The sequence below is a fragment of the Magallana gigas genome, chromosome 1, assembly GCF_963853765.1.
Source record: "Magallana gigas chromosome 1, xbMagGiga1.1, whole genome shotgun sequence".
NCBI lineage: Eukaryota > Metazoa > Mollusca > Bivalvia > Ostreida > Ostreidae > Magallana > Magallana gigas.
Window position 1 is genome coordinate 12,913,000 of NC_088853.1, and position 26,036 is coordinate 12,939,035.

The 26,036-nt window shown below is 31.9% G+C and overlaps 2 protein-coding genes across 2 annotated transcripts in view; both read right to left on the reverse strand.

Annotated features, from left to right (window-relative positions):
- The window catches only part of LOC105327333 (multiple epidermal growth factor-like domains protein 10), a 43,763-nt gene that overhangs the window by 9,915 nt on the left and 7,812 nt on the right, over positions 1–26,036 (reverse strand). The window contains exon 2 of the mRNA XM_066083401.1: positions 17,459–17,692. Coding sequence (XP_065939473.1) covers positions 17,459–17,692 — 234 coding nt within the window. The remainder of the gene's footprint in view (positions 1–17,458; positions 17,693–26,036) is intronic.
- On the reverse strand, positions 1,641–17,294 carry LOC105327342 (receptor-type tyrosine-protein phosphatase epsilon). The gene is made up of 29 exons (XM_066083353.1): positions 17,110–17,294; positions 16,858–16,998; positions 15,524–15,661; positions 14,690–14,830; positions 14,328–14,465; positions 14,043–14,177; positions 12,706–12,843; positions 12,166–12,303; positions 11,593–11,730; positions 11,331–11,471; positions 10,971–11,108; positions 10,607–10,721; positions 9,775–9,836; positions 9,548–9,693; positions 9,145–9,238; positions 7,698–7,765; positions 7,526–7,562; positions 7,288–7,385; positions 6,812–6,943; positions 6,336–6,484; positions 5,890–6,025; positions 5,318–5,467; positions 4,835–4,928; positions 4,404–4,477; positions 4,077–4,211; positions 3,739–3,864; positions 3,299–3,453; positions 2,916–3,051; positions 1,641–2,748 (listed from the first exon to the last, which is right to left on the reverse strand). The coding sequence occupies exons 6-29, from the start codon at positions 14,071–14,073 to the stop codon at positions 2,629–2,631; spliced, it is 2,751 nt and encodes a 916-aa protein (XP_065939425.1). The 5' UTR covers positions 14,074–14,177; positions 14,328–14,465; positions 14,690–14,830; positions 15,524–15,661; positions 16,858–16,998; positions 17,110–17,294; the 3' UTR covers positions 1,641–2,628.

Here is a 26,036-nt window from a genome sequence, read left to right on the forward strand (position 1 = left end):
GGGGGCAATTTTGGTGGATTGTTGGTTTTTTTTGGCATATTCGTTGAGATAAAATTTCCTATATGTGTCGGTTTTCAGTTTCAATTGAAAATTTCTTTCAATTTTTTTCGTCGAGAATATGCCTCTTCATGGGGTAGGATTACTCTCAAATACCACTAAAATTGAGCAACCATCAATTTTAATGATTCCGTAGCATATCGTATGATTTTTTTTACATTGATCCTCGGAATCGAATGCTTCCAACAATATTGCAATGCAAAATATTTAGGTTTATATTGAGATTGGGCTTCAAAACATTTCGTATCATCATAATGATAATTTTTTTATTATGTCTAAATTTTCCCTTTCAAATTTTTAATTTCTGCTTTCAAAAGTTTCTAACGTTTTAATCCGTTTTTTTATCTGTTGGCAACAGGTTTTGGTCAGCTTAGAGCAAAAACAAGCTAGTTCATGAAAATTTCACATTATTATCCTCAAAACTACAATATTGCCGCACATTTCCCTTTAGAAAAAATCACGTTGTACCTTAAACTACATGTATATGTTAAAACCCCAATGAGTGGATCGCAAAATTATTGATTGAATATTAGACCTGCAAAGTAATAGCATTAAATTAAATTCTAACTATTAGCGGCAATATATAAAGGTTGTGTGGGGAAAATATGGTGGTAGCTCGTCAATGGCATAAAATATAAATTGATCAGTCATCCCTATAGTTAAATATTAACAGATACATTACAATAAAGTACGATATTTGTAAAGGTGCCAGCTAAAAATCACATTGTAAAATAATATCGTATACTGTGAAACTCATTAATGCCTAGGACAACTTGAACAGAGAATTAGGAGCGTAAGTTGAGCAGATCAAAGCAAAGTGTTATTATTTTGCAAACTTGTCGTATATCATTCATACATGGGGGAATGCATCTTTTCTGCAGGCTTTTCATGTCAAACGTACCAAAGGTTAATACTTTTCTTGATATAATAGAAAACATCTGAACTGAACTTTATTCATCTTACACTTTTTGAAAAAGACAGGTTTTACAGATTATGTTAATAACAGTCTTTGGCAGGGACGGTGATGAGAGGGGATCAATGATGTAGGAGGAAGTCGGGGAAGCCAGAGAACATTTTGTCGACTACTATACCTATTCACATACTATCTGAACAGGAGATCGGGGACGCAGCGATGAAAACCGAGTGAATTGTCCACTGCTTTACTTAGACTCCCAAAAATATATATCAAGGTTCTATCATTTTGTGAAATCAAGACTTGTAAAGAAAGACTGGATTGGTGACTCTTAAACAAAAAACGATGGCAGTTATAGAAATAATATCAACTGTGTGTTTTATATTTTTGCTAATAGTTTTTAGATATCTTATTTTTCTGATATTAATATTCAAATGTGCGGCAACATTTGGCTGTCCTCGAGCTCAAAAAAATTTTCCTATCAAGGTGCATTCTAGAAATTCATCGAATAACCTTAACGTGATTTTCTTCGAAAATAAACTATTTTTTATAATTTTTGACAGTCAGTCTTTACAATTGGAGAACAAAAACCAAACTAAAAGACATGAGTTAAAAACTTTTATTTTTATTACATTTTGATTATACAATAAAAGAAAATGTCACAGTAAACATTTAAACGACCTTGACATTATGTTATTAGACGAAACAATTGTGTTTTACTACCAATAGAAAATAAGATAAAATTAATGAAGAACTGTTTCCAAATCTTGCCGAACTTTATGTAAAACATTAAAGTTGTATGTGAAATATTTCAAAACAAACATCTCAGTTGTTCAAAACTTACATTATCTATTAATTGCATATTAATCTTTGATTCGACACCAGACACGTTATTTATACATTTATACATTTAAAAACATGCTTCCCTATATAAAACCTATAGATTACTTTTTTCATGACGTCACAATGATTATCGCCCGTGCTTATTTGTCGTTTTGATTATTGTTTAGAAAAAAACACGGGATCTGATCACGTGACCTACCAATTTCATATCCCGGTAAACTCTTTAAATTGCTGTTTATTTCTTAAATGAACACCACTTTAACAAAGGATTATAATTAAATGACATACACTTATTTTGTTATCGCAGATATCTTCAAACAACAGGTTATCTCTTCATATTCCCTATTTGACCTAACCATTATATTTCCTACTGAGGTTTTACATTATTTTGTTTTTATTGTGAAGCGTTTTGATGTTTATTTTTTTTTTTACAAAAAATATTCACCTTAGCTTGTGAAACAACATTTCCAGTTCCATTTTATACTTGAAAATAATTTTAGAAAACCCTGTTTAAAAATGCTTTATGATGTATTTTACAGATTCAAAAAAAAATCAGTATCTATCTAAAATCAAAACTTTTCTTTTCTCTTATTCTTTTTTCTAGATAATTAATAAAGAGAGTCGACATGATCATAGTATCAGGAGTATATATCGAGGTTAAACATTTTCAAACATGTAAAAAGCACTACAGAAACTAGAGAAATGCCATTGCAAAAACTAAGCAATCTGCAAAAGTACGTTTTTCCCAGCTGAAAATGTAAAAAAAAAAAACAGAATTGTAAAACTCTCAGATCCAGAGTTATATATACACAAGTCTAAACATTTGCGTAAATGCCTTCGTCATTTTCAGACTGAGAATTCATGTAGATATCTTCCATCCCAGAGTCAGTTTTGATATACTGAGCCACTGCTTGGCAACAAAAAATGTACTCATTCTAAAATGAATCTTTTTTTTCAAAAACAAATTGTTGATATTACGATGAGAGGTAAACAAAACATGATTTCAAAGATTAAAAAAAAGTTCACATGTGCGTGTACAAAAATTGACGGAGAAACCATGTATTTAAACATGAATATTAAAGTGTTTCGTCATATGTATTACCATGCTGGCGATCATTTCCGGTCGTCGACTCTGTAACTGTCTGACAATGGTGAACATGTCCACCTCCTGATCCTGTTGTAGTTGTTGTATGGCGTTATACACAGCACAAAACACTCCACATCCAGAAGCGCCATCTCTAGAAACAGAGGGACATTTTTTTTAGCGATGACGTAGGTTTTACAATTAGTTCATGTCATTACTATTAAGTTTTCCTATTCCTATTCATGTTTCTCTTTTTTTAAGCTATGCTTCTCAAATTGAAGACAATAAAATGATTTTAACACCAACATAGTGTTAAAACAGGACATTAATATTTTGTTTGCATTCTTTAGAGGAGAAGTGTGTGTTTGTGTGTTACTATTACACTTCAAAGCAATGTTAACCTGGAAAGAACTGTTATTTTGTTTTCGGTATCAGCTTTCGGCCCCTGCATGATAAACTTTACAAGTTCTAAAATGGCATTGGTTTCAGCCGGGAGGTCTTCTTTGAAATGCCAAGATGTGATTTCATAAATAGCTACCTCCTGCCAATCATTGGACTGAAAAAAGATTATTATCCCTTTATTTCAGTGAAACTGAAATGAATATACAATACGATCTAAAATATACTTATTACCAAGAATGAAATAAGTGTCAATCAGTCTCTATTACGATGATGCCACTAACAAATTCAAAATCGTATTATCTCCATGATGAAAACATTTTTGTCATAGACATGTATATAAGGATATTATGTATGTACAATTATACAGAATAACTTAGAAAGAATAATCTCTAAAGACAAAAAAAAAACAGTTTAAGTTTTTCGTATACCAAATACGCACCGATAATGCCTTTATCCTTACGTCCGACTTTCTGACATGGTCTGATATTTTAGAACTGTACATGGTTTCCACTTCGAAACTAAATAGGACACGACGACGGTCAGACAAAGAAAACCATTCTGCAGTCTACAAAGAAAACACAACTGCAGCATCAGTATTTCAGTAAAAAAACATGAAAGTAAATTCGCTGTATATTTCATTAAAATTGAATGATGTTTTATTCATCAATATTAATTGTCTCTTCAATTATAAACGAAGATTACATTTCAGCCTAAATTCTTACCATTGTTTATTTATGCTTCGGTTTCCAAAAATAAACATTAAAAATATTAACTGACCGATGGTATTTCAGACAATGGGTTGATGGACACCACGAAACTGCATTCCTGGTCAATCAGTAGGCGGATCAAATCTACGGCCGCCCCCTGTACCGGATACTGACCGGCGATCATACAGTCCTTCATGGTAAACGTCTGCAACACTCAAAGATTAACTAATGAAAAGTTCGTTAGACATTAGGAGACATACTAGGCTGTGGATATTACCCCTGTTTTAATTCTAAAAATAGTATTGGCAAAATTCCTCGCGATACCCCATCTGAATGTTATGCTTTTTATCTTCATTTATCTTCTAACCAATGGTTACAATTTATCATAAGTACTCACTGAAACTGGTACAGCGTTAACGTATGTGCTACGTCCAGGGACATGGGAAGATAGTATTATTCTCATCTTGTCAGCTTCAGATTGAAAACAGAAAGTTTATATCAAAACAACGGTTGAAATTGTCTTTTTGCAATTCTTATGAAGTACCAACTAACTAATTAAGGTAGCAAAATTCAAAATATTTCATATTGAAATGACAATACATGTACAAGTATAGAAAGCTATCGAGTGAGTTCGTCATTTATCGTTTTAATAGGAAGCAGAGCGGTTTAGAAATATTATGGAAATAAATTTATCTAACCTTCATGCAAAACAGTTAAGAATAGGCTTACTCGTACTTAAAATTTTACAATCAATTTACGTTAGTAGCACCCAAACATCCGTTTGAATTAGTATATGTAATGATTTCAAATTTGTTACAACACACTGACCTGGTAAAACATTTTTGGTCATGTTCAAGCTTTGGTTTTGTTTCCCAAATTTCATATCCTTTTCCTCAAAGGTTTGTCTATTAGAACTAAGTTCCTATAATAATAAAACATCTTTGGAGATACTTTTTCATTTATTTTTATGAAATCAATTGTGTATTCAATCAATACCTAGTCTTATCATTATCAGATCAAAATAGTCTGTCCTCAGTATACGGTTTATCGATTGAACCTTTGAAAACCAATTTTCAAGGTACTGTATAACAGTGTCCAGTAAATTATCTAAGTACCATTTTTTAATGTCGGTGTTTATTTTCTACACACATTTTATCAATTAATGACCAATCAATGCTTTTGTTTTAATCGAAAATATGAAATACCAGAAATAAACTGTTGACTTAAAATACTCATACTAATTGCCTTTAAATATATACACATTAATGTTGTAACAAATGTATACACATGTTATATTGAAAATATACTCACATTGAATTCTTTCATAAAGTTTGACAAGTTAACTGCTTTGTTTGACGAAATATCCGATTCCACTTCCTGTACAAAGTCAGTCTTGCTGCGCACACAGCTTTTTGTACGGAAACTTTCGTGCAGTACATAATACAGGAATTTGTACTGGTTCTAAATCACAATACAGCATATATTTGTTCATTTTCATCTTGCAAGTCTTTTACTTTGATTTTACCAAATCTACATTGTTCCTTATCTTACAAAAAGTTATAAATAAAATGAATCAAGTTTAAAAACCACACGTCATACGTTCAGACTGACTGGTAGGTAATAATATAGATGTGCGTAAAAACTTTTTCAAAACAATATCGCGATTCAATAAATAAAAAATCAAATAATCAAATCACGAAGTTAAACAACCTTTGCTATAAAGTAGACTATAATAAATGAGCTCTGTCATTTAGTCAACTGAAATGTACCCAAATCATTACTATAATGTTTCTGAATTACCATCTATCGCTATTCAGTTTTATTTGCAGAACATTCAGTCAACATTAATAGCGTCTATTGACAGAACATTACATAGCACTTACAGTGTTTTGTATCATGTTCATGCGATTTTCTCTCATCGTATGTACAAACTCCACAATGTTTATCCTGCCATCTCTTTCCCCCTGCGCTTGAAGTACATCAAGGGCAATAAATGTCCCAGTGCGGCCGATACCAGCGCTAAAGCAAAGCATACTCTACTATTGGCCATTAATTTGTTAAATAATTTGTGTCGGTAAAAAAAACCCAAAACCGTCTCCCAAGCGGTTTTTTTTTAAAAATCAAACCAACTTAAAAAACCAAAGTTTAATCAAACTTAGGCCTTTAAAATTTTAAATGAACGATTGAAATAAAACAGAGTCATGTCGATTTATTATTCGAAATATAATATATGAATTTCTTTTATGAATATATAACGCAATAGATTTGTCATGCACGATTTGTCTTTATCAACAGAATCCATAATTACAGCATAAAAAATATCATGTACCTGCAATGAACCACAAGTTTACTTTCGGGGCGTTTTTCTATTGCCAATGAAACGTAACAGTGATACGCAAGGAGTTCCAGCGGACTTGGTGTTCCGTGATCAGGCCAGCCTGTGTACTGGAGATGTGTTACCTGGCGGCTTTTCTTTGTCTTTTTCAAATACATATCACAACAGTTAATATAGCTCAATACAGTGGTAGTCAAACATATTCCTAAATATTATAATATAAATCAGTTTTGTTTACTCAGAAATTCCCTAAATCAGGAACATCTCAGAACGTTGTGCAATAAGTCATTGCAAAAATGTATGTGAACGTTGAAAAATATCCTCTCAACAATTATTTTACCATTAAAACTAAAATAAACATCTTTAAGGAGAAAAGACGTTACCTTTATTTGAAAATTAGTATCTTTAACATACTACGTTGTATATGTCTATATGTGTTACCACACAAACGAAAATGTGTGAGAATTTACCTGGCTATTTGCGACCTTCAGTTGATGAATCGCAAAATTAGCATAATTCTTTGTAGATATGAGTTGAATGCTGAACTTCCCCCTTTTTATCATACTACCGTCAACTTCAGGCCAGTATCTCTGGCATTTAATCTATCACAATAGTTGAAAAGAAATATGTTTCAACTTAAATGCCGTTAAAAATTTATCAGTTATTTTTCCATGGTGTAAGATTATTCCAAAATTTGAATGGAAGAACAACCACTTACTACTTAGTATTTAGAGAAAAAACCTAAATAATCAAAGATGCTGAATATAATATTTGACTTTAAATTAAAAAAAAGGTTTTTTTCATACATTTTAAATGCCTAGAAACTTATGCATTCTAATGATACGCATGAACACTATGATCAGTGCTTTATATTCATGAAAATAGAATTGAAAGGAAACTCAGCCACATACAAAGAAACTTTATGAAAGATAAAGAGAAAAAATACCGTCGCTCCTTCCATCAAGTTGGTTACCATGGCAATAACCGAAACATTTTCTTGCCACACCATTTGCCAAAAATCAACCACTGTATTTGCTCTTGGTCCTAAAAGATAACAGCAATCATAACTATTCATGCAAGTTGTCAATTACCATTAATATTTTGTTTTTTGATTAGTACCTATTTGATAAAAGTCATCATACTTGATTAGAATTAATTTTAAAAAATACATAATTTTTTTTTACCTTGAGATGCTATGTATGCTGTTTCTCCATATGCATTCTGAAAAAAAAAATAGATGTACCTTCAACTTTTGTATCATTCATTTTTTGAAGTTTCATAAGTTATACTTAATGGATAAACCTTTGGTTCAAGTTAAGTTTTATAAGTTAAAGATAAGGTATTTGTATTACAAACCTTTATGAAATTAGCATTGATATAATCTCCATTTTCCGTAGATTCAAGAATCACTCTAGAATGGTCATCTGTAAAAAAAAAAATACAAACAAAAATATCAAATTATGCATATACTTTATAAAAAAATGAACATGAAACTTTATTGACAATTAGTATGAAATTTTGGGTTATCCATGATATTGAAGCTGTATCATATGATATAGTTTTGATACAATTTGGGCTTTTTGTTTTCCGGTCTAATAAAGAATAGTTTCGTTCTGTTTTATTATTATTAACATCAAATAAGTTTCTTCAATGGCTGATATGAAAGAAAAAAATTACAAATTATGTATACGTCTTAAAGCTACTGCTTTGCTTTCATCATGTCCTTTTTTGATCTTCCGTTTGGAATTTCATACTTTATGCTGTGGTATAAAAATGAGTAGCCGACGCTTTCCTTCTTTCTCGTATTTTTTCGAGATGCAAGAAAATCTTTAAACTATGAAAACAGGGGGATAAATCAAGTAAAATCTAACTAAACAGTGGGACTTTTAAAATGAGGCATGCAAAATGTTATGATAGACTTTATCATATATTTCAAGTCGCATTCTAATTTTGAGTACTTCCGGTTTTATGAGTAGAAAAAGTCATCTATGGGATTCTCCATATCAGTCTCAACATTTTCTCAAATAATTTTTAAGTGAATAGTAAATATTTTTAATATTTCAAATCTATAATTAAGGAGCTAATACGCAGACCAGAAATAGAAACAGGAATTAAATTGTAAAATACGATGATTCTAATGGGATTTAAAGTTAAAAACGCCCTTTAGCTGTGTTTTTTTTTTCAACAATTTCCAAACAAGTTTTTGTTCATAGTTCAGAATTGAGAGTAAACCTAAAAAGATATGGTCCGTTTGGCCATTAAAAAAATCGTTTTAAAACTTTTAAGAGCCTCATTATAAATATTTTTTTAATCCCAAAAAATCTGAAGAATGAGTTATTTTTGCTTTGCTCAAATAATGATAAGCATACAATCCATAGGCATAGAAAATGTTGTGCCTAGAAAAAAAGTAATAGCCAGCGAAGTAAGCTGTACCTACAAGGCGTGTCGTGTGCATAAAGAAAATTTGGACCAATGTGCTATTAAAACAGAAAAAAATTAATTATAAATTTTTTTTCATACATTTTAAATAAATAAGGAATAAAAGAATATCGAGTCACCCTTACATTTTTGACGACATAAAGCTCCAGTTAGAAATGTCACTTTTAAATATTATAATATTTAAATCAACTCTCTGGTATGCTGATTTAATACTACGGATACTGATCTTAAACTTTTTTGATTTAAAACACAGCGAATGTAAATGAATATAGAATAAGTGTCAAATGATTGATCTGTAAATCATATTCCAATTTTTGTAAATTCTAATAAAAAGCAACTTAGAACACCCCCTCCAATTACATACATGGGAAGGTCGTCTTGTATCTATTTTTCACCATGTTTTCTGGCAGCTTGCCAACTGTACAGGGAATTTCAGGATTTTCGCCATATGGAATAGCCTGCGAAGTAACAGAGTTATATAAATAAAATATTTGCTGTTTACGTACAAATTAATAAACAATTGATGCAAACATATAATTCTATTATATTATTTTCTACATTTTTAATGTTTGTATTAAAATCTTAAAATTATATTTTTTTGTTATAAAAGGTTTTAAGTAGTGGCCATATATATTCAAGCTTATACTTTAATAAACTACCACTTAATATAGTTTGTTCTTTAGGTATGTCAATGATAAATGGCAATATATAATATAAATTCCACTGACTCCAGATACTTTTAGCAGGACGTTTGTATCTAAACATACACAAAACTCTTTTTCAAATCCATCTTCAATGTCATGCTCCAGGGAATGGATAACACTTCGAAGCTCTCGGATTTTGATCTGTTTGGCATGGATCTGATAATTTGTATAATAAACTTCGTCTCCGGCAGGTGTTACTACTTCTTCGTCTAAATAAAACAAACTGTAATCTTAAAATGATTATAGAATGAAAATGTTCAATTTCAAACTGCTTAAGTTTGCTTTAATACCTTGTTCTGGAATTGCCTGCAGTTGTACACTATTCTCTTTCTTCTTGGAAGGCTGTTTCTTTCTGAAAAGTAAAAACATATAATCAGAATTGTTTTACAAGCACTACAAACTGATTGTATAGTGCGCGAAGTTAATACATAGGAACTTCTATACTCTAAGTATGTAGCCAGAAATAAAAAAAACCCACACAAACAGGACAGAGACACATGGTGCATGATATTTTCAAAATCTCGCCATTCTAGATTCGAATCTAGTACATCTATAATTGTGATAAAAATAGACAATTATCTACTCAAGTACATGTATATATAAACACATTACTATAACATGCTCATTTCTTTCAAGCGAACGTAATATCTTGTTTTCAGTTATTATCTTTTTTTTTATACATATGTCCTATGAATTTGATGAAAAAAGTAGTAAAACAGGCTTTTTTGTGCAGTTGGGTTTTTCAACTGATGGGCTGATAACAGGCAGACATGCTAAATATGTCATCGATTCAGTCTGGATACTATTCTGTCGTTTTCGTTTTTTGGCAGTTAAATCGAAAAAAGTTTTGTTCCTTTTTTTAATGTGTGCGTCTACTGTATTCTATGAAAGAAAATGAATTGTAAGATTTCGATGCTTTGTTATGCTATAAATAATACTCGTTGCTTTCGAACGAACAAGGACTGAATGCAAGTGGCTTTAATATTTTTTCAAACGAAGTAAATGAGCATAATTATACAGCCTTAGATTAACTTCGGCTTTCAGTACTGACACAGGCGAAACATGAATAACTAAGTAATATATAGAAAACTGATATAAAAGACTAAGATAGTGAACAAATACCTTAAGATGACAACAACTACGATGACCGTTATGAGCAAAACAATGACGACAACAGGAGCGGTGACGGCTGCAGCATTAGATGTTTCAGGTTTTGTATGTAAACTTTGTGTACGTTCTGCATTAAATATTATTGAAAAATAACATTGACAGTGTTTAAAATGTTTTGCTTTACTTGTAATGTATTCCCTTTCACAATGTTCTTTACATGTTTAGACATTTTATCATGAATTAGAAATAGGGTACTACTTGGTTATTTTAATGTGTTTTAATGTATTAATTTTCATATTTTAATGTATTTTTTTCAATTTGAAGCAAGAAAATATTTTACCACTAAAAATACACATTTTACATAGTTTTTCCTTACTTTTGTTACAATATTGATTTTCCCATCTAGGAGCACAACTAACGCAAGTTCCTTTTCTCCTGTCACAAGTGTTATTATTCTCACAGTTTCCACTGCAGTTATACATGCAATCAGTTCCAAATGTACCATTTATACAGGCTGAAATTGTGTTGAAGTAGCAACAATAATCCTTTTATGTTCGAAAAATAATTTCTAAATGTTTAAGGTGAAGCGTTTTTGGTTAAAACATTTAAGTTGATTGTTTAATCTGAATTAATTTTCATTGTTTACCAAAGCTGCCTATTACTGTGCTTAACATTTTGACGTGATTGCAAAACACATCAATCCGAGTGACGTAAGATAATCAAAACATATTCATACGTTTATCGCACTTGTCTGTGTTCTGCCATCCAGGTTTACATCCTTTGAAGCACGTGCCATTTACATGATCACAAGTCACAGCATTAAGACATTCCCCACATTGGTACGTACAGTTCTCTCCATAAGTTCCACTGTTGCATTCTGTTGTTGGTAAGAACAACAACATTCACTTAAAAAATGTGCTTTTTGTTTTTCTGTAATTTCGTTTCTCAATTTCATTTCTTAATTTTGTGATTACAAGACAGTGCATTCAATTTCTTACTTTCATCGCATTTTGAACTTTGATAACCGTCAGCGCATCTGCTACAGTTTCCAAAGAAGGGATCACAAGATATGTTGTTGTAACACTGATAACTGCACAGGTTCTGACAGTTTCGTCCGTATTCATAAGAACTGCATTCTATACAATATAAAAAACAACCTATGTTGTAACCATACAGTGTCCTCGTTGATTGGTTGAACCGTATCTAATCGTGCGTTTTTAAAAACATTTTTTGGACGTAACAAATTATATAAGACAAACCTTTTTTTTTGCGAATTAGTGTGAAATAAAATATATCATCAAATATCGTAAATAATGGAATGGGTTTTACACAAAAATTGCAAACATTTTCTGATTGTAGACAGTTATGAGTATGTGTACTTTATAATCTAAAATTTTAAAAAAAATCTGAACCTTTTTATGATCTAGAAATAGACTGAAAAGAATATACATTCCAAAAATAAAATAAAAAAATAACAAGATAGCATCTGTAAAACATAAATTATATCGTTCAGTTCAGTCCGACACATACATGCAGCTATCTTGAAAACGTGTCTTTAATCTAAACTGTACCTATTGTGCAATTATCCCCTTTAAAACCCTCACTGCATCCATCTGTACAGGTGCCGTTGACATTGTTGCATGTGTCATTATTCAAACAATTTCCACATGTCTTGGTGCAATTTTCTCCATAATATCCATGCATGCAAGCTAAAAGCAAAAATTGTTTAAGTAGCGATTTAGACAGAAAAATATTAAAAGCGATATGAAAAAATATCGATAAAAAGAGATTAACTAAACATTAATGTAATACTCATACTTTATGTTAATTTTTTAAGCATTTAACAAACATATATGAATAGATAAACAGTGAGTTGTGTTCAATATTTTTATCAATCGCTATGCTTTGGAACTAAATACACATCATACGTTCGATAACTGATTCAAAGTTTTACCATGGTGTAATTGTCACAAAAATTAGAACTTCCAATTTCTTAAGCAAACGATTATGATGCAAAAATTGAAATCTTTTTGAAATCTCTAGTGATTTTTATTGTAATAACACAGTATATCAACGCGACAAAGCAAAGAAAGTTTGATATAAAAACATACGCATGACGCAATATGGCTTTTGATATCCAGGTGCACAACCATAAACACATTCTCCAGAATGACGATCACAAGCTTTCTTTTGACAGTACGAACTGCAATTTAAACTACAAAAAGATCCGTAAGATCCAGGTCTACATTCTACAAGAAAAAAAAGTCAAACAATTATCTTTAAACTAAACCAAAAAACCATCCTCTAAATAAAAACCACACTAAAAGCAAACAAACAAACTAATTGACCCATTCTCCTAGTTTCCGTGGTTTCAGATCTTAAAGATGTTTATTTTCTGTGTAACTTTATTTACAGACTGAGTGTATTAGGTGTTTATGTAAGATTTAGGGAAAACGAATTTTGAAGAAAAAAATATGGGTTTCTTGTTGTTGCTGTTATTGTTAAGTTAATAAATTTATACTTGATGGAGCATCCCCCTTCACATACAAATAAAAAACAATCAACATGACGGGAAGACAAAAAAACATACTTATATATTTTAATATGATTGCTTTTTTATTACAAAACTTTCGTAGAGGTACTCTTTGTTCTTAAATGAAAATACAATTAAAATCGTATAAAAACTGAAATTATCGATTGACGGGAAATCATTTTTCGAAATTTGTATCAAAATGGCGATTTTTAAAAAATAGATTGGTTTATCATTATACACTCTAGAAAAGCTTGAAGGGCTGAATGACAAATGAGATTACACAAAACGAACCCGTGTACGCATTCTGTGTACGATGAAAGCATTAAACTGGGCGGTGTATTATGGCTCAACGCTCATAATCATGCAGTATATTATGTAAATTTAGTAAATAAAGCACATTTTACGAGTGTTTTTGGTTTCTATAACTGTATTTAAATATTCCCAAATATCTACTTTATGTGTTTAATAAAAAAAACCTATAGACATTTATCTCTAAGAACGGCGTAATAAGTTTACCAATTTCCTTTTAAAAAGTCAATTTTTAGGCTTTGCAAACATTTTCAACTCATTTACATTTTTTTGTATTGCAATTGTTCTTAATTATGCTAGCATATGAAACAATGTACAGGCATCTTAATAACACAATTTAGTGCCATTTATTATATGCTTAAAAAATCTGCACAAAAATATATATACATCACAATGCAATGAATGACCAGTTTTGAATACCTGGTGTTTTATATGTTATTGACACAAAAGAAAATTAACTGTAACCGACAATTGGGGGGGGGGGGTCGATGACCACGTTTAAAATAGCCCAAATGTATCGTTTAGGAGGTGATATTTTAAGTGATACACATTTTCAGAAGTAAATAAGTAACTTGTAGCCTCGGACTCTTTTATACTATATTTTACCATGACATGTATCTCCTGTGAAACCTTCCATGCAGCCACCAAAACAAGTTCCGTCAGTAAATGAACAACAGTCAGCCTTCAGACAATGTCCACATTTTCCCTTACAGTTCGAACCGTACAATCCTACATCGCAAGCTGTAACGAAATTCAACTTTCTTCTTACACTTTTCTGCTTTATAGAAGATTAATTTTTAGAACAAATCTCGTTCCTCATATTTATGTATTTAAACTAAGAACAGCCTAAAAGATGCAACTTTGACATAGGTTTTTCTGAAATGTTCTTACTTTTGTTACAAAATTGATTTTGCCATCCAGGAGAGCATTTAGAGCAAGTTCCGTTTCTCCTGTCACATGTGTTATTACTCTCACAGTTTCCACTGCAGTTATACGCGCAATCAATTCCATATGTACCGTTTCTACAGGCTGAAAATGTGTTAAAGGAGCAACAATTACTATTTTACATTTGAAAAAAAGTTTCTTAACGTTTAAGATAAAACCTATTTGGTTACACTATTTAAGTTGATTGTTTAATATGAATTAATTTACATTGTTCAACAAAACCTGCCTATTACTTAACATCATGCCGTAACTGCAAAACATATCAATCCGCAAGACATAAACAAAAGTTATGAAAAACGTGTACATACGTTTATGGCATGTGTCTGTGGTCTGCCATCCAGGTTTACATCCCTCAGAGCACGTGCCATCAACATGATCACAAGTCACAGCATTAAGACATTCCCCACACTGGTACGTACAGTTCTCTCCATAAGTTCCACTATTGCATTCTATATTTGGTGAAAACAACATTCACATCAAAAATACATTGTGCATTTGTTTTGTCTATAATTTTAATTCTCAATTTCATTCGTTATCTTTGTGACTACAAGATGATACGTTTAATGTTTTTAATTTCATCGCATTTCGCATTTTGATAACCGTCAGCGCAAGTGCTACAACTTCCAGAGAAGGGGTCACAAGATGCATTGTTGTAACACTGATAACTGCATCGATTCTGACAGTTTCGTCCGTATTCATAAGAACTGCATTCTTAAATAAATGCAACTTTCAAAATAGGCTTAATTTTCTTTCAAACATTTAAGACAATTAATAAACAATAATAATAATAAAATGTTATAATCATACTCTTTGATTTATATGTATTGCTTAGACTGTGTCTAACCGTGCGTGGCTACAAAGTGTGAAATTAAATTACTTGTCAACAGATCGATGGCAGTTTTATGGTGTATGCATATAAAATACAAAAATACCAAAAAAAAATTGTTTGGAAACAGTAGATGTACTTTCCAATCTAAAAACAAACAGGTGTTTCTGTTTCTTTGTTGGATTTAAAAATACAGTTTATTAATTCCCAAAATCTGAAAATCTAACACAAATGCCTCTGTTGAAAGATAAACTATATCATTTGTTTAAGGTCGATACACAGCTTTCTTGAAAACGTGGTTCTTTCTTAACAGTACCTGTTATACAGAGATCTCCTTTAAATCCCTCACTGCATCCATCTATACAGGTTCCGTTGACATTGTCACATGTCTGATTGTTCAAACAGCTTCCACATGTATTGGTGCAATTCTCTCCATAATACCCATGCTTACAAGCTACAATAAAATAAATCGGCAAATCAACGGTAAAGAAAGAGAGAGAAAAAAAGACATGCAAAAGCATTTTCAATAACAATAGACAAAGCAATAATTAATACTACATTTATATCCTACATTTTCTTGTTTAAATGTTTTAAACGTTGAACGGGCAATACCATAGGCCGAGTATAGGCAAACACTGAGTTGTGTTTAGTATCTCTGATAATTGCAGTGCTTTGAAACAAAACAATTAATAAGCTTGATACAAATGTTGAATTTATACCAAATTCTCTATTATTGAAATTATTTAAAAGCATTTTATTTTTAAAGCAAACGCTAATTATGCATCCGATGTTATCCGACGTAAAATTAGAATTCTATTAAGATTTACTTACATAATAACAAATAATCTAACAAATAGATTAAACCACACCAAACCAAACACAGAGTAAGACATCTTACGTAGGAGGCAATTTGACTTTCGATATCCCGGTTTACAACCAAACAGACATACTCCAGATGAACGGTCACAAGTTTTATTTTGACAGTACGAACTGCAATTAAGACTACAGTAAGATCCGTAAGATCCAAGTCTACATTCTACAATCAAAAATTATATTTAAATACAAAAAAGAATTATATACAAAACAAGTAATTGAAAGTTTAATTTGTTATACATTTCAATTTTTCATTTTGTCTCTAAATGCATTATGGTGTAGAAATTTGGATATTTGCAGTTGATAGCTTATTGCTAAACAATAATAACCAACTGATTTATGCTTGGCGAATTTGACAAGTAATAAAATCCTATCTAAACAATTTATTTCAATTTGTTCAAAACGGGCTCATTTGTCTCTGATATTACTGTAAAAATAGTATTTGTAATCAATTTATTTAGAAATATTATGCTTTTTTATTTCGAAACTTTAATTGAGTTATGTTCTTTAATAAAAAATAAAAGCCATGAAAGTTGAAATTCTCAATGAATGAAACATTGACTTTTGATGCAGTGAAATTAGACTTGCTAAATAGTGTTTTGTGCTCGAATTTCGCCTGACATCTCCATCAGATTTACTGGTTATTATAAACAGATTTATTCAAAGGCAGTGCTTAGTTTGTCATGATTTGAAAAATCTCGAAATCAAACTTCACAAACATCACATAATAGACATTGTTGAATACAAAGCGTTTCTTTGCCCGACTTGCTTACTTACCATTACATATTGGTGGCCAAAACCCTGACAACGAGCACCCATTATCATCACATTCCCCTGTGTCGATATCACACGTATCACTATTCTTACAATGATCACATTTTCTGGAGCAGTTATCGCCATATGAACCAGTTTCACAACCTAAATAACATGCATGTAATGAGTAATGGAGTTACATGTTTCACACAACACACGCAATATTTAATTTATTGGCGATCTGTACCCTCAGAGAAACACAACTTGTCAGCTTACCAAAAACTTGCACCTCACATATTTCCAAAACTGGAACTGTAGCATCTCTTACATGCGGCTGGTAAAACCAAACATATCTTGTTGTTTTCTTACAGTCTTCCTGGATGACAGTTGGTAATGTTGATGAACTATAATCAGCAAAGCACACATCTGTTGAACTAACAGGCGATACGTCTGATGTGTTTGATACACGGATACTGTACCCTCGCAGGCGTTTTGTGCTTTTTGCTACACTACCTCCTGTCAATGACGCAACGTGTAATTATTATTCCAAGAATAAAACACATAAATTCCATTCATTGAGTTGGAGTAAAAAATTGCGTTTAAAGTTTGCTTGATATATACTTACTGTCATTCCTGTACCAGAATTTCACAGACTTGATACTTCTTACGGTTTTTAGATCAATTCGTACCCACGCTTCTGTGACACCAGATACAGCTGTATGTAAACAAGCTAGTATGATTTGACTGAAGTTTCCATCCACGGTCCTGTTAGGCCAGTAGGGATATTGTTTAGAACCGATTTTAGAAACATGAGTCGGACTACTCTCAGCCTCTGTTGTACCAGGATCGACAAACTGCACTGGAAGGACATTGAATATCGATAAAATTGTGTCAACGTGTCATGAACGTACTAATTGATATTATACAACGTATCTAACATATCTTTTAAAGTTCATTCATTCAATCTTTATTTCCTCTTTTCGGAAAATTCATGTCACATACAATATAAATTACATATAATCAGAAAACCTAAGGACAATGATATATATATATATATATATATATATATATATATATATATATATATATATATATATATATATATATATATATATATATATATATATATATATGTGTGTGTTTGTACACATGAATGAACGTCAAATTCTACGAATAAGGTTGTTCAAACTGAGTTCCTTATGTAAGAAGTAGATGGGCACACAAACACAGCATAAAAATGGTTATTAAAATTGAGTTAAACGTTTTGTTCATTAATCTTGACATTGACAAGTAGTTTTCTACCATCTACTGATTTATGAATATCTATAATTTCTACATGTGTGTTTTTTTTAAAATATAATTGAAACTCCTCTGCTAAAATTGGAATCTGAAAATGCATGAATTGATTTTCCTGACCAATTACAATTGTACTGGAATTCGTTTTACAATGTAGTGTGTTTCTTGTAAAAAAACATATGTCTATATTTGTGTCTGATATCCAGTTATAAAGTTTTTCTCTTTTTTCTTTTAAATTTAAACCTCGAGCGTTAACCGAAATTATTTTTAGTGCACACATTTTGATTAGTTCACATAATATTGCATATATATGGTAATAAAAGAAACATAATTAGGCAAACAAACAAGAGGTATCATTGATATTGCTACTGTGAGTCTTTGGGGTAGTATGATCGATCTATCCGGAGTTTGGCGCCTTTTTTGCGCTGGTTTTTCGAGAACTAGCATTTTTATAATCCTGTATCATCTGTGACACATTCATCTGACCTGACTCTTTCCCCTTTGATCTCGAAGCTGATGCGGACCTTACCGACGGCGAGCGAGCGCGTAGGCGAGCAGACATGTCAGCTAGGATTTTTCCGAGGGTGTTCCTGCCGGGCCAGTGTTTAGCATTCGTATGGCTTGTTCCTATGACGTCTAATCCTGATGCCAAGAAGTTGTCGTATGTGGACTCTGCAAAAACTGTTGATTTTTTTGCGGCTTTCAGAGTATCGGCAAAAAACGGGCACCTGTACAGCCTTGGCCTCTATGATCTCGGTCATCAAGGAGACCTGCTCAGCAGCGAACAACGGTGAAGGGGTGACCAGGTTGCCGATCTTTTTGGCCTCAAGAGCCGATTTAGCCGATTGGATGGCGGATGCTCGTGGTACATCCCCACTTCTCATGGCTTTTACATATTGGTAAGCGTGTTCGGCCGATTTGTGGATGTGACCAAAGATAGAGATGTCGCAAGGGAAGAAGTTAGATAGACAACTTTTTTCCCCGGAGAAGGGCACAACATTTGTCGCAGGTTCTGTGTAATGCTTCCATGCTGGATCGCCCGGAGTGTGTCCTTCTTCCTTACATACCTTACATCTAGGGCTGTAAAGACAGTGTTTTTTGAAATGGGAGTCTTCCCAGCACTGGGTACAGTAAGGGGTGCGTTTGTTTGAGGGCTGGCCTCTATGATAAATGAAACACTTTAGACCCGCGCATGTACAATAAGCGGAATTAATGTCTCAAAGCACGTAGTAAAATGCCTAGGCATATACCTAGGCCACGACAAAACAGAATGTTATACACAAAATTAGATGAAAGTCTATCATGACATAGAAAAACTATTTGAACCTTGGAAGAAAAGAAAATTAACACTCTTTGGTAAATGCTCTATAATAAATACTCTAGCAGTCCCGAAATTAATATATTTATCCACAATACTAGAATTACCGGAAGAAAACTATATAAAAATATAAATAGATTAATTTTTAACTTTCTATGGAACAACCATGATAGAATAAAGAGAAATACTGTGATAGGGGATATAAAAGACGGAGGAATAGGTTTAATAGATATTGAATCAAAATTAAAAGCTTTAAAAGCTGCATGGGTACCAAGATTATTAGAAACTAAACATGCTATAAACGACTTTGTAAACAGCTTTTTCAAAGAATTAAACATAGACATTCGCTTTATCTCAATCACATCAGAAATATCAATTAAGAAATTCGATATTGTTCAAAAAATGCCCCAATTCTACAAAGAAATTTTTTCGTGTTTTAATATTTGCAAAACGAGACCTGAATTTAAAACTACAGAATCATTTTTGAAGCAACCTATTTGGTCTAATAGCTCTTTTACTTACAAGGGCAAAACTGTTTGTTTTAAAAATTGGATAAAAAGTGGAATTTTATTTACAAAACACCTTTTCAATACAAATGGAAAACTAAAATCCTTAGATGATTTTGCAACTGTTATACATAACAAAAGTAATTGGCTTTGTGAATATACCATACTACAAAAAGTATTTAGGAAATATGAAAAAACTTTGATTTTCAAAGAAAAATTACAATCATCTACAGATTGATAAATTGATTCCAGAAAAACAGAACACCAATTTTTTTTATTCCATACTAAAAAATAAGAGATTTCAAATCTCATGTTCACAGCAAAAATTAAGTAACAAGTTCCAAATTAGCTCGAAGTCAGATTGGGAACGTATCTATTTCAATAAAATAAAATCAATGGAAGATAAAAAAAAATAGCAGAATTTAATTATAAACTTCTTAATAACATTTTATGTAATAACTTGTATTTAAGCAAATGGAAGAGTCAAGTAAATAAAAAATGTAAAGTGTGTCAAAATGACACAGAGAATATAAGACATCTAATTTTCGATTGTAAAAATGTTAAGAAAATATGGAATGCAATCAGTGATTTTGTAACTTTTCAAGTTCAGTGGAAACATGTGATTATAGGTTTTTACTCATCACAAAACAACACAATCAAAATGTACAACCTACTTTTCTCTTTTATTTCATATAAAATATATACACATAAAATGTACTGTCGACTTGAGAACACTGAAGAAACAGAACAATCTTTGTTTTATGTAGTAAAAGATTCTGTTTTGATCTATTCAAATGTTTTAAAATATATGCGTAAGACCTGTGATGGAATCTTCTTTAAAAAATTATATTTAAATCTATAATTGTACAAAACTCACTACATGGTAGATCAGCCACCATGTAGGTAATTCAGTCCGGGGGTAGCTTTATAGAGACTCTGGAGATGTGTTGGGATGCTACCTCCGGTTGAAAGAGAGTTGCTCATGTATTAATACATTATATTTTGCTACTTTGCACTTGCTTTGTTATACCTTACTATACTGCATATTTATATTTTGAACTATATAACATAATTGTATATCAGAATATTTATATAACTACGCATACGTATGCTTAAAAAGGCATTATATGCATAGATTTATAGACACGTATATTCTTATTTCTCAGTTTTATCTACTTTTGTCATTTATGACCCAGATACCAATATAAGAATGTAAACTTTATCAATTTATGACTACATTTAAAAAATGTTTTGTATATAACAAACTTCCGATCCAGGGGGCCCCTGGCACCCCAGGTGAGGAATAGTTAGAGGGCCTCTGTGGAGGTTTTGCCTCAAAATCTCTTTTGTATGTTATGAAATAAATATATACATAAAAAAAAAATTGAGTTAAACAGGGCGTGCAGGTTTGTTCCAAAGCGATAAGTGAAACATTTCAGAGTTAGGCGAGAAACTTGATAAATGGGGCTTCATCACAAGAATAGTTAGATTCCTAAATGATGATAGGAGTAACTAGACACTTGTTGCAAAAGCAACAAAAAGGTCTTCCGTTTTGATATACATGTATCAATTTAACTGTAAGACATTGCTTCTCTTACATGCAAAAAAAAGTTGATATGATAATTATTGTGAATGATATATCCAGACGTTATTTACATGTAAAACAACGAGAATGAAAAAGAAATCAATTTTTGAAGTACTTTCTGTGACGACCGGAAGTAACGCCGATCTAAACAAAAATGTTAACCATTTGTACAATCATAAGTCAATCTTTCCTCAAAGTTTGGTTGTTCACGACTCTGCCAAATCTAAGATCTCTTTGAAACAATATTTTTTGTCTCGGGACCGAAACGGACGAACGAAAGTGATTAATAAAAACAAAAGCTGGTATTTCTCGTACATTTGCTTAATGTACATCACTGTTTATCAGGCTAAATGAAATTCCAAGAAAGTCAGCTAAACTTGTTAAAAACAGGATTTGTTTGAACCCTTCCGGTAAGAACCGGAAGTGACAGTTGACAAAATTAAACCCGTTAAACACATCCCCAATCAAAATTCTATCAAACAATCTATGAAAGATTCGTGTCTCAATCACTTACAATGACGAAAATATTGCGGACATCAAATTTGTAAAAAGAAAAGCTACATAGAGATATTTGAGATATCTCACCGGAAGTAAAATTTATTTGCCAATTTAAAATTATATAGATGACATATGTAAGATTGTATACTGATATTTTCATTTTATGTAAAATGAATAAAACAAATTTTTGAAGTGCTTCTGGTGACGACCGGAAGCTACGCCGAACAAAACAAAATAGTGTAAACACATTTACATACATAGGTCTATCATCCCACAAAGTTTGATCGTTCAAGTCGTTACCGTTTTTGAGATCTCCAGGAATCAAGGTTTTTTGTCTCGGGACAGGAAACGGACAAACGGAGGTGCTCAATGTAAATTGTAATAAAAAAATTTTTTGGTACTTGCCCTTTCTACTTAATTGTTCATCGACTTCACTACAAATATCAAAGGAAAACAGTTAAACTGATAAACAGCTCGATTTGTTTGAACTCTTCCTGTGTGGACCGGATGTGACGGAAGACAAAACGAAACCGGTTAAACACAACTTCAATCAAATGTCTATCATCCATAAAAGTTTTGTGCTTTGATCGCTTATAGTTTCTGAGATCTCGTTTGTACAAAATGTGTTTCAAAAAAGCTACCTGAGATATCTCACCGGAAGTAGAATTTTTTTGTTGAGTTAACATCGCATAGACAATCTATGCATAGATTTATACTTATATATTTATTTTATGGAAAAAGAATTTTATGCGAAAAAGTAGTTATTTTTGAAGTGCTTCCGGTGACGACCGGAAGTTACAACGAACAAAACAAAATAGTGTGAACACATCTACAGCTATGGGTCTATCATCCCACAAAGTTTGATCGTTCAAGTCGTTACCGTTTTTGAGATCTCGTTGATACAAGCTTTTTCAACGCGGGACAGGAAACGGACAAACGGAAGTGCTCAATCTAAATTGTATTTAATATATCTTGTAAACTTGCCCTTTGTACTTCATTTCTCATCCAGCACACTACAAATATCAATGGAAATAAGTTAAACTGATAAACAGCTCGATTTGTTTGAACTCTTCCTGTGTGGACCGGAAGTGACGGAAGACAAAACGAAACCGGTTAAACACATCTTCAATCAAATGTCTATCATCCATGAAAGTTTTGTGCTTTGATCACTTATAGTTTCTGAGATCTCGTTTGTACAAAATGTGTTTCAAAAAAGCTACCTGAGATATTTGAGATATCTCACCGAAAGTCGAAATTTTTTGTTGAGTTAACATCGCATAGATAACCTATGCATAGTTTTATACTTATATATTTATTTTATCGAAAATGAATTTTATGCGAAAAAATAGTTATTTTTGAAGTGCTTCCGGTAACGACCGGAAGTTACGACGAACAAAACAAAAATGTTTAAACACATCTACAACTATAGGTCTATCATCCCTCAAAGTTTGGAGGTTCAAGTCTTTATCGTTTCTGAGATCTCATTGTCCATAGCTTTTTGTCGCGGGACAGGAAACGGACGACAGGAAGTGAATTTTGAAAAAATGAAAAAAACGCCTAGAGATATTATCATTTTCTATCAGTCCTGAAAATTTCAAGAAAATCCATCCCGCCATCTCTAAGAAATCTTGTGGACAAAAATAGGGAAAAAAAAAATAATAATAATAATAAGAAACATTACAATCACTATAAGGTCTTCCGTTGGAAACGGAAGACCTTAACTAGACTCTTGTTGCAAAAGCAACAAAAAGGTCTTCCGTTTTGATATAGAAGTATCAATTCAACTGTAAGACATTGCTTCTCTCACATAAATAAAAAATGGATACGAAAATTATTGTGAATGATAAAAATATCAAAATTGGGTGTACTTCCTGTGACGACCGGAAGTTACGCCGGATAAAACAAAATAGTGTTAACACATGTACATATATAGGTCTATCATCCCACAAAGTTTGGTTGTTCCAGTCGTTACTGTTTTTGAGATCTCGTCGAAATCAGGTTTTTGGTCTCTGGACAGGAAACGGGCAAACGGAAGTGTTCAATGTAAATTGTATTCAATATTTCTTGTATACTTGCCTTTTGTACATTATTTTTCATTTATCTAACTAAAATATATCAAAGGAAAACAGTTAAACTTATAGACAGCTCTTTTTTTTTAACTCTTCCGGTATGGACCGGAAGTGACGGAAGACAAAATGAAACCGGTTAAACACATCTTCAATCAAATGTCTATCATCTATGAAAGTTTCGTGTCTTGAACGCTTATAGTTTCTGATATCTCGCGGGTACAAAATGTGTTTTAAAAAAGCTACCTGAGAAAATTGAGATATCTCACCGGAAGTAGAATTTTTTTGTTGATATTACATCGCAGAGATTTCCTATGAATAGATTTATTCTTATATATTTATTCTATTGACAAAAAAATTGATGCGTAAAAAAAATATTTTTTAAGTGCTTTCGGTGACGACCGGAAGTTATGACGAACAAAACAAAAGTGTTTAAACACATCTACAGCTATAGGTCTATCATCCCACAAAGCTTGAATGTTTAAGTCTTTACCGTTTCTTAGATCTCGAGGTGACAAGCTTTTTGTCGCGGGACAGGAAACGAACGACCGGAAGTGAATTTAGAACATTTTTAATTAAAATCCTCTAGATCTTTTTATTTTCTGTCATTCCTGAAAATTTTATAAAAATCCATCAAGACATCTCTGAGAAATTCACGAGAGAAAAAGGGGAAAAAAATAATAATAATAATAAAAAGAAACATTACAATCACTATAAGGTCTTCCGTTGGAAACGGAAGACCTTAATTATTGAATGGGGCGTTCGGAAAATTCGGGCATCTGGGTCAACTTTTGTTTGGGTTCTCCATTTCTCCGTTTTTTGTTGACGGATAACTTTTTTAACTATTAATTTCAACCCAATCCTTGACTATTGACCATTATTGATACAACACGTAAATGTTGTTATGAAGTATCTTTGATAAAAATTTCATACATGTCCTTCAAGAATAAAAAAGGGTGTTACGCCATTGTTTATGAAGTCGTAATATGTTTTACGGCGCGACCGTTGGGGCGAGCATTGCATGTGGTCAAACAATGAATTATAATAAATTGATAAAATAAAATTAAGAACGTGAAATTTGTATGCAAAAAAAATAAAACATACCTATTTTTCAGTAAATTTTCATTATTCATAGTTTATAAGATTTGCTATTATTTACTTTTTTTATATGTAGAACAGTAGTTTAATCTCAGATACAATGTTGTTAAATAATAAATAAAAATTTTATTATATAAATAGTCATTGCACTGTATCTCCTCTTTTAAAGTGATTGTGATTGATTGATTGATTGATTGATTCCCCCCTTTTTTGCAGTAGACATTTTTTCTTAAACTTACATATAAAACTTGACTCATCATAGAGCTCCCCCCATGCTAAAATGTTTTTCATTTTTGTCAATTTATACATAGAAAATCGACTTACCATGGATTTGCCCCCTCCACTTAAAAAAAAAATATTTTTAATTTACGCTTAAAAATAGTTGATTATCATGTTAAAAGAACATGGTGTTGTCCACCCCCCCCCCCCCCCCACCCGAGTGTAATAAATGGAAATGAAAATAAAGAAACCATTGAACTGCTAAAGAGCTGAAGGATTAGAATTTTCATGATTTTTTTTTCTTTTTGCTTGCAAAGATTTTTTGGATGAGACTGCCATCCACCCACCCACCCCCTTAAAAAAATGGCGCTGCTACGTATAACGTTACGTTTCAGGAAATTACCGTAATTATAGTGAATAAAATAAATGTGAGCATTCATCCAAATAGTGCAATTTACAACTGTTTCCTGTATCTGAAGAAATGTCCTTATTCGTCAGCTGTTCCTTAGCTTAGCCTTTGCAAGATTTTGAGAGGATTTTGGTCATTTCAGCAGATTTACAATAACTTCAATTAGAGTAATTTCCCCTTATCAGTGCTTATTGTGACGTCAAAGCTG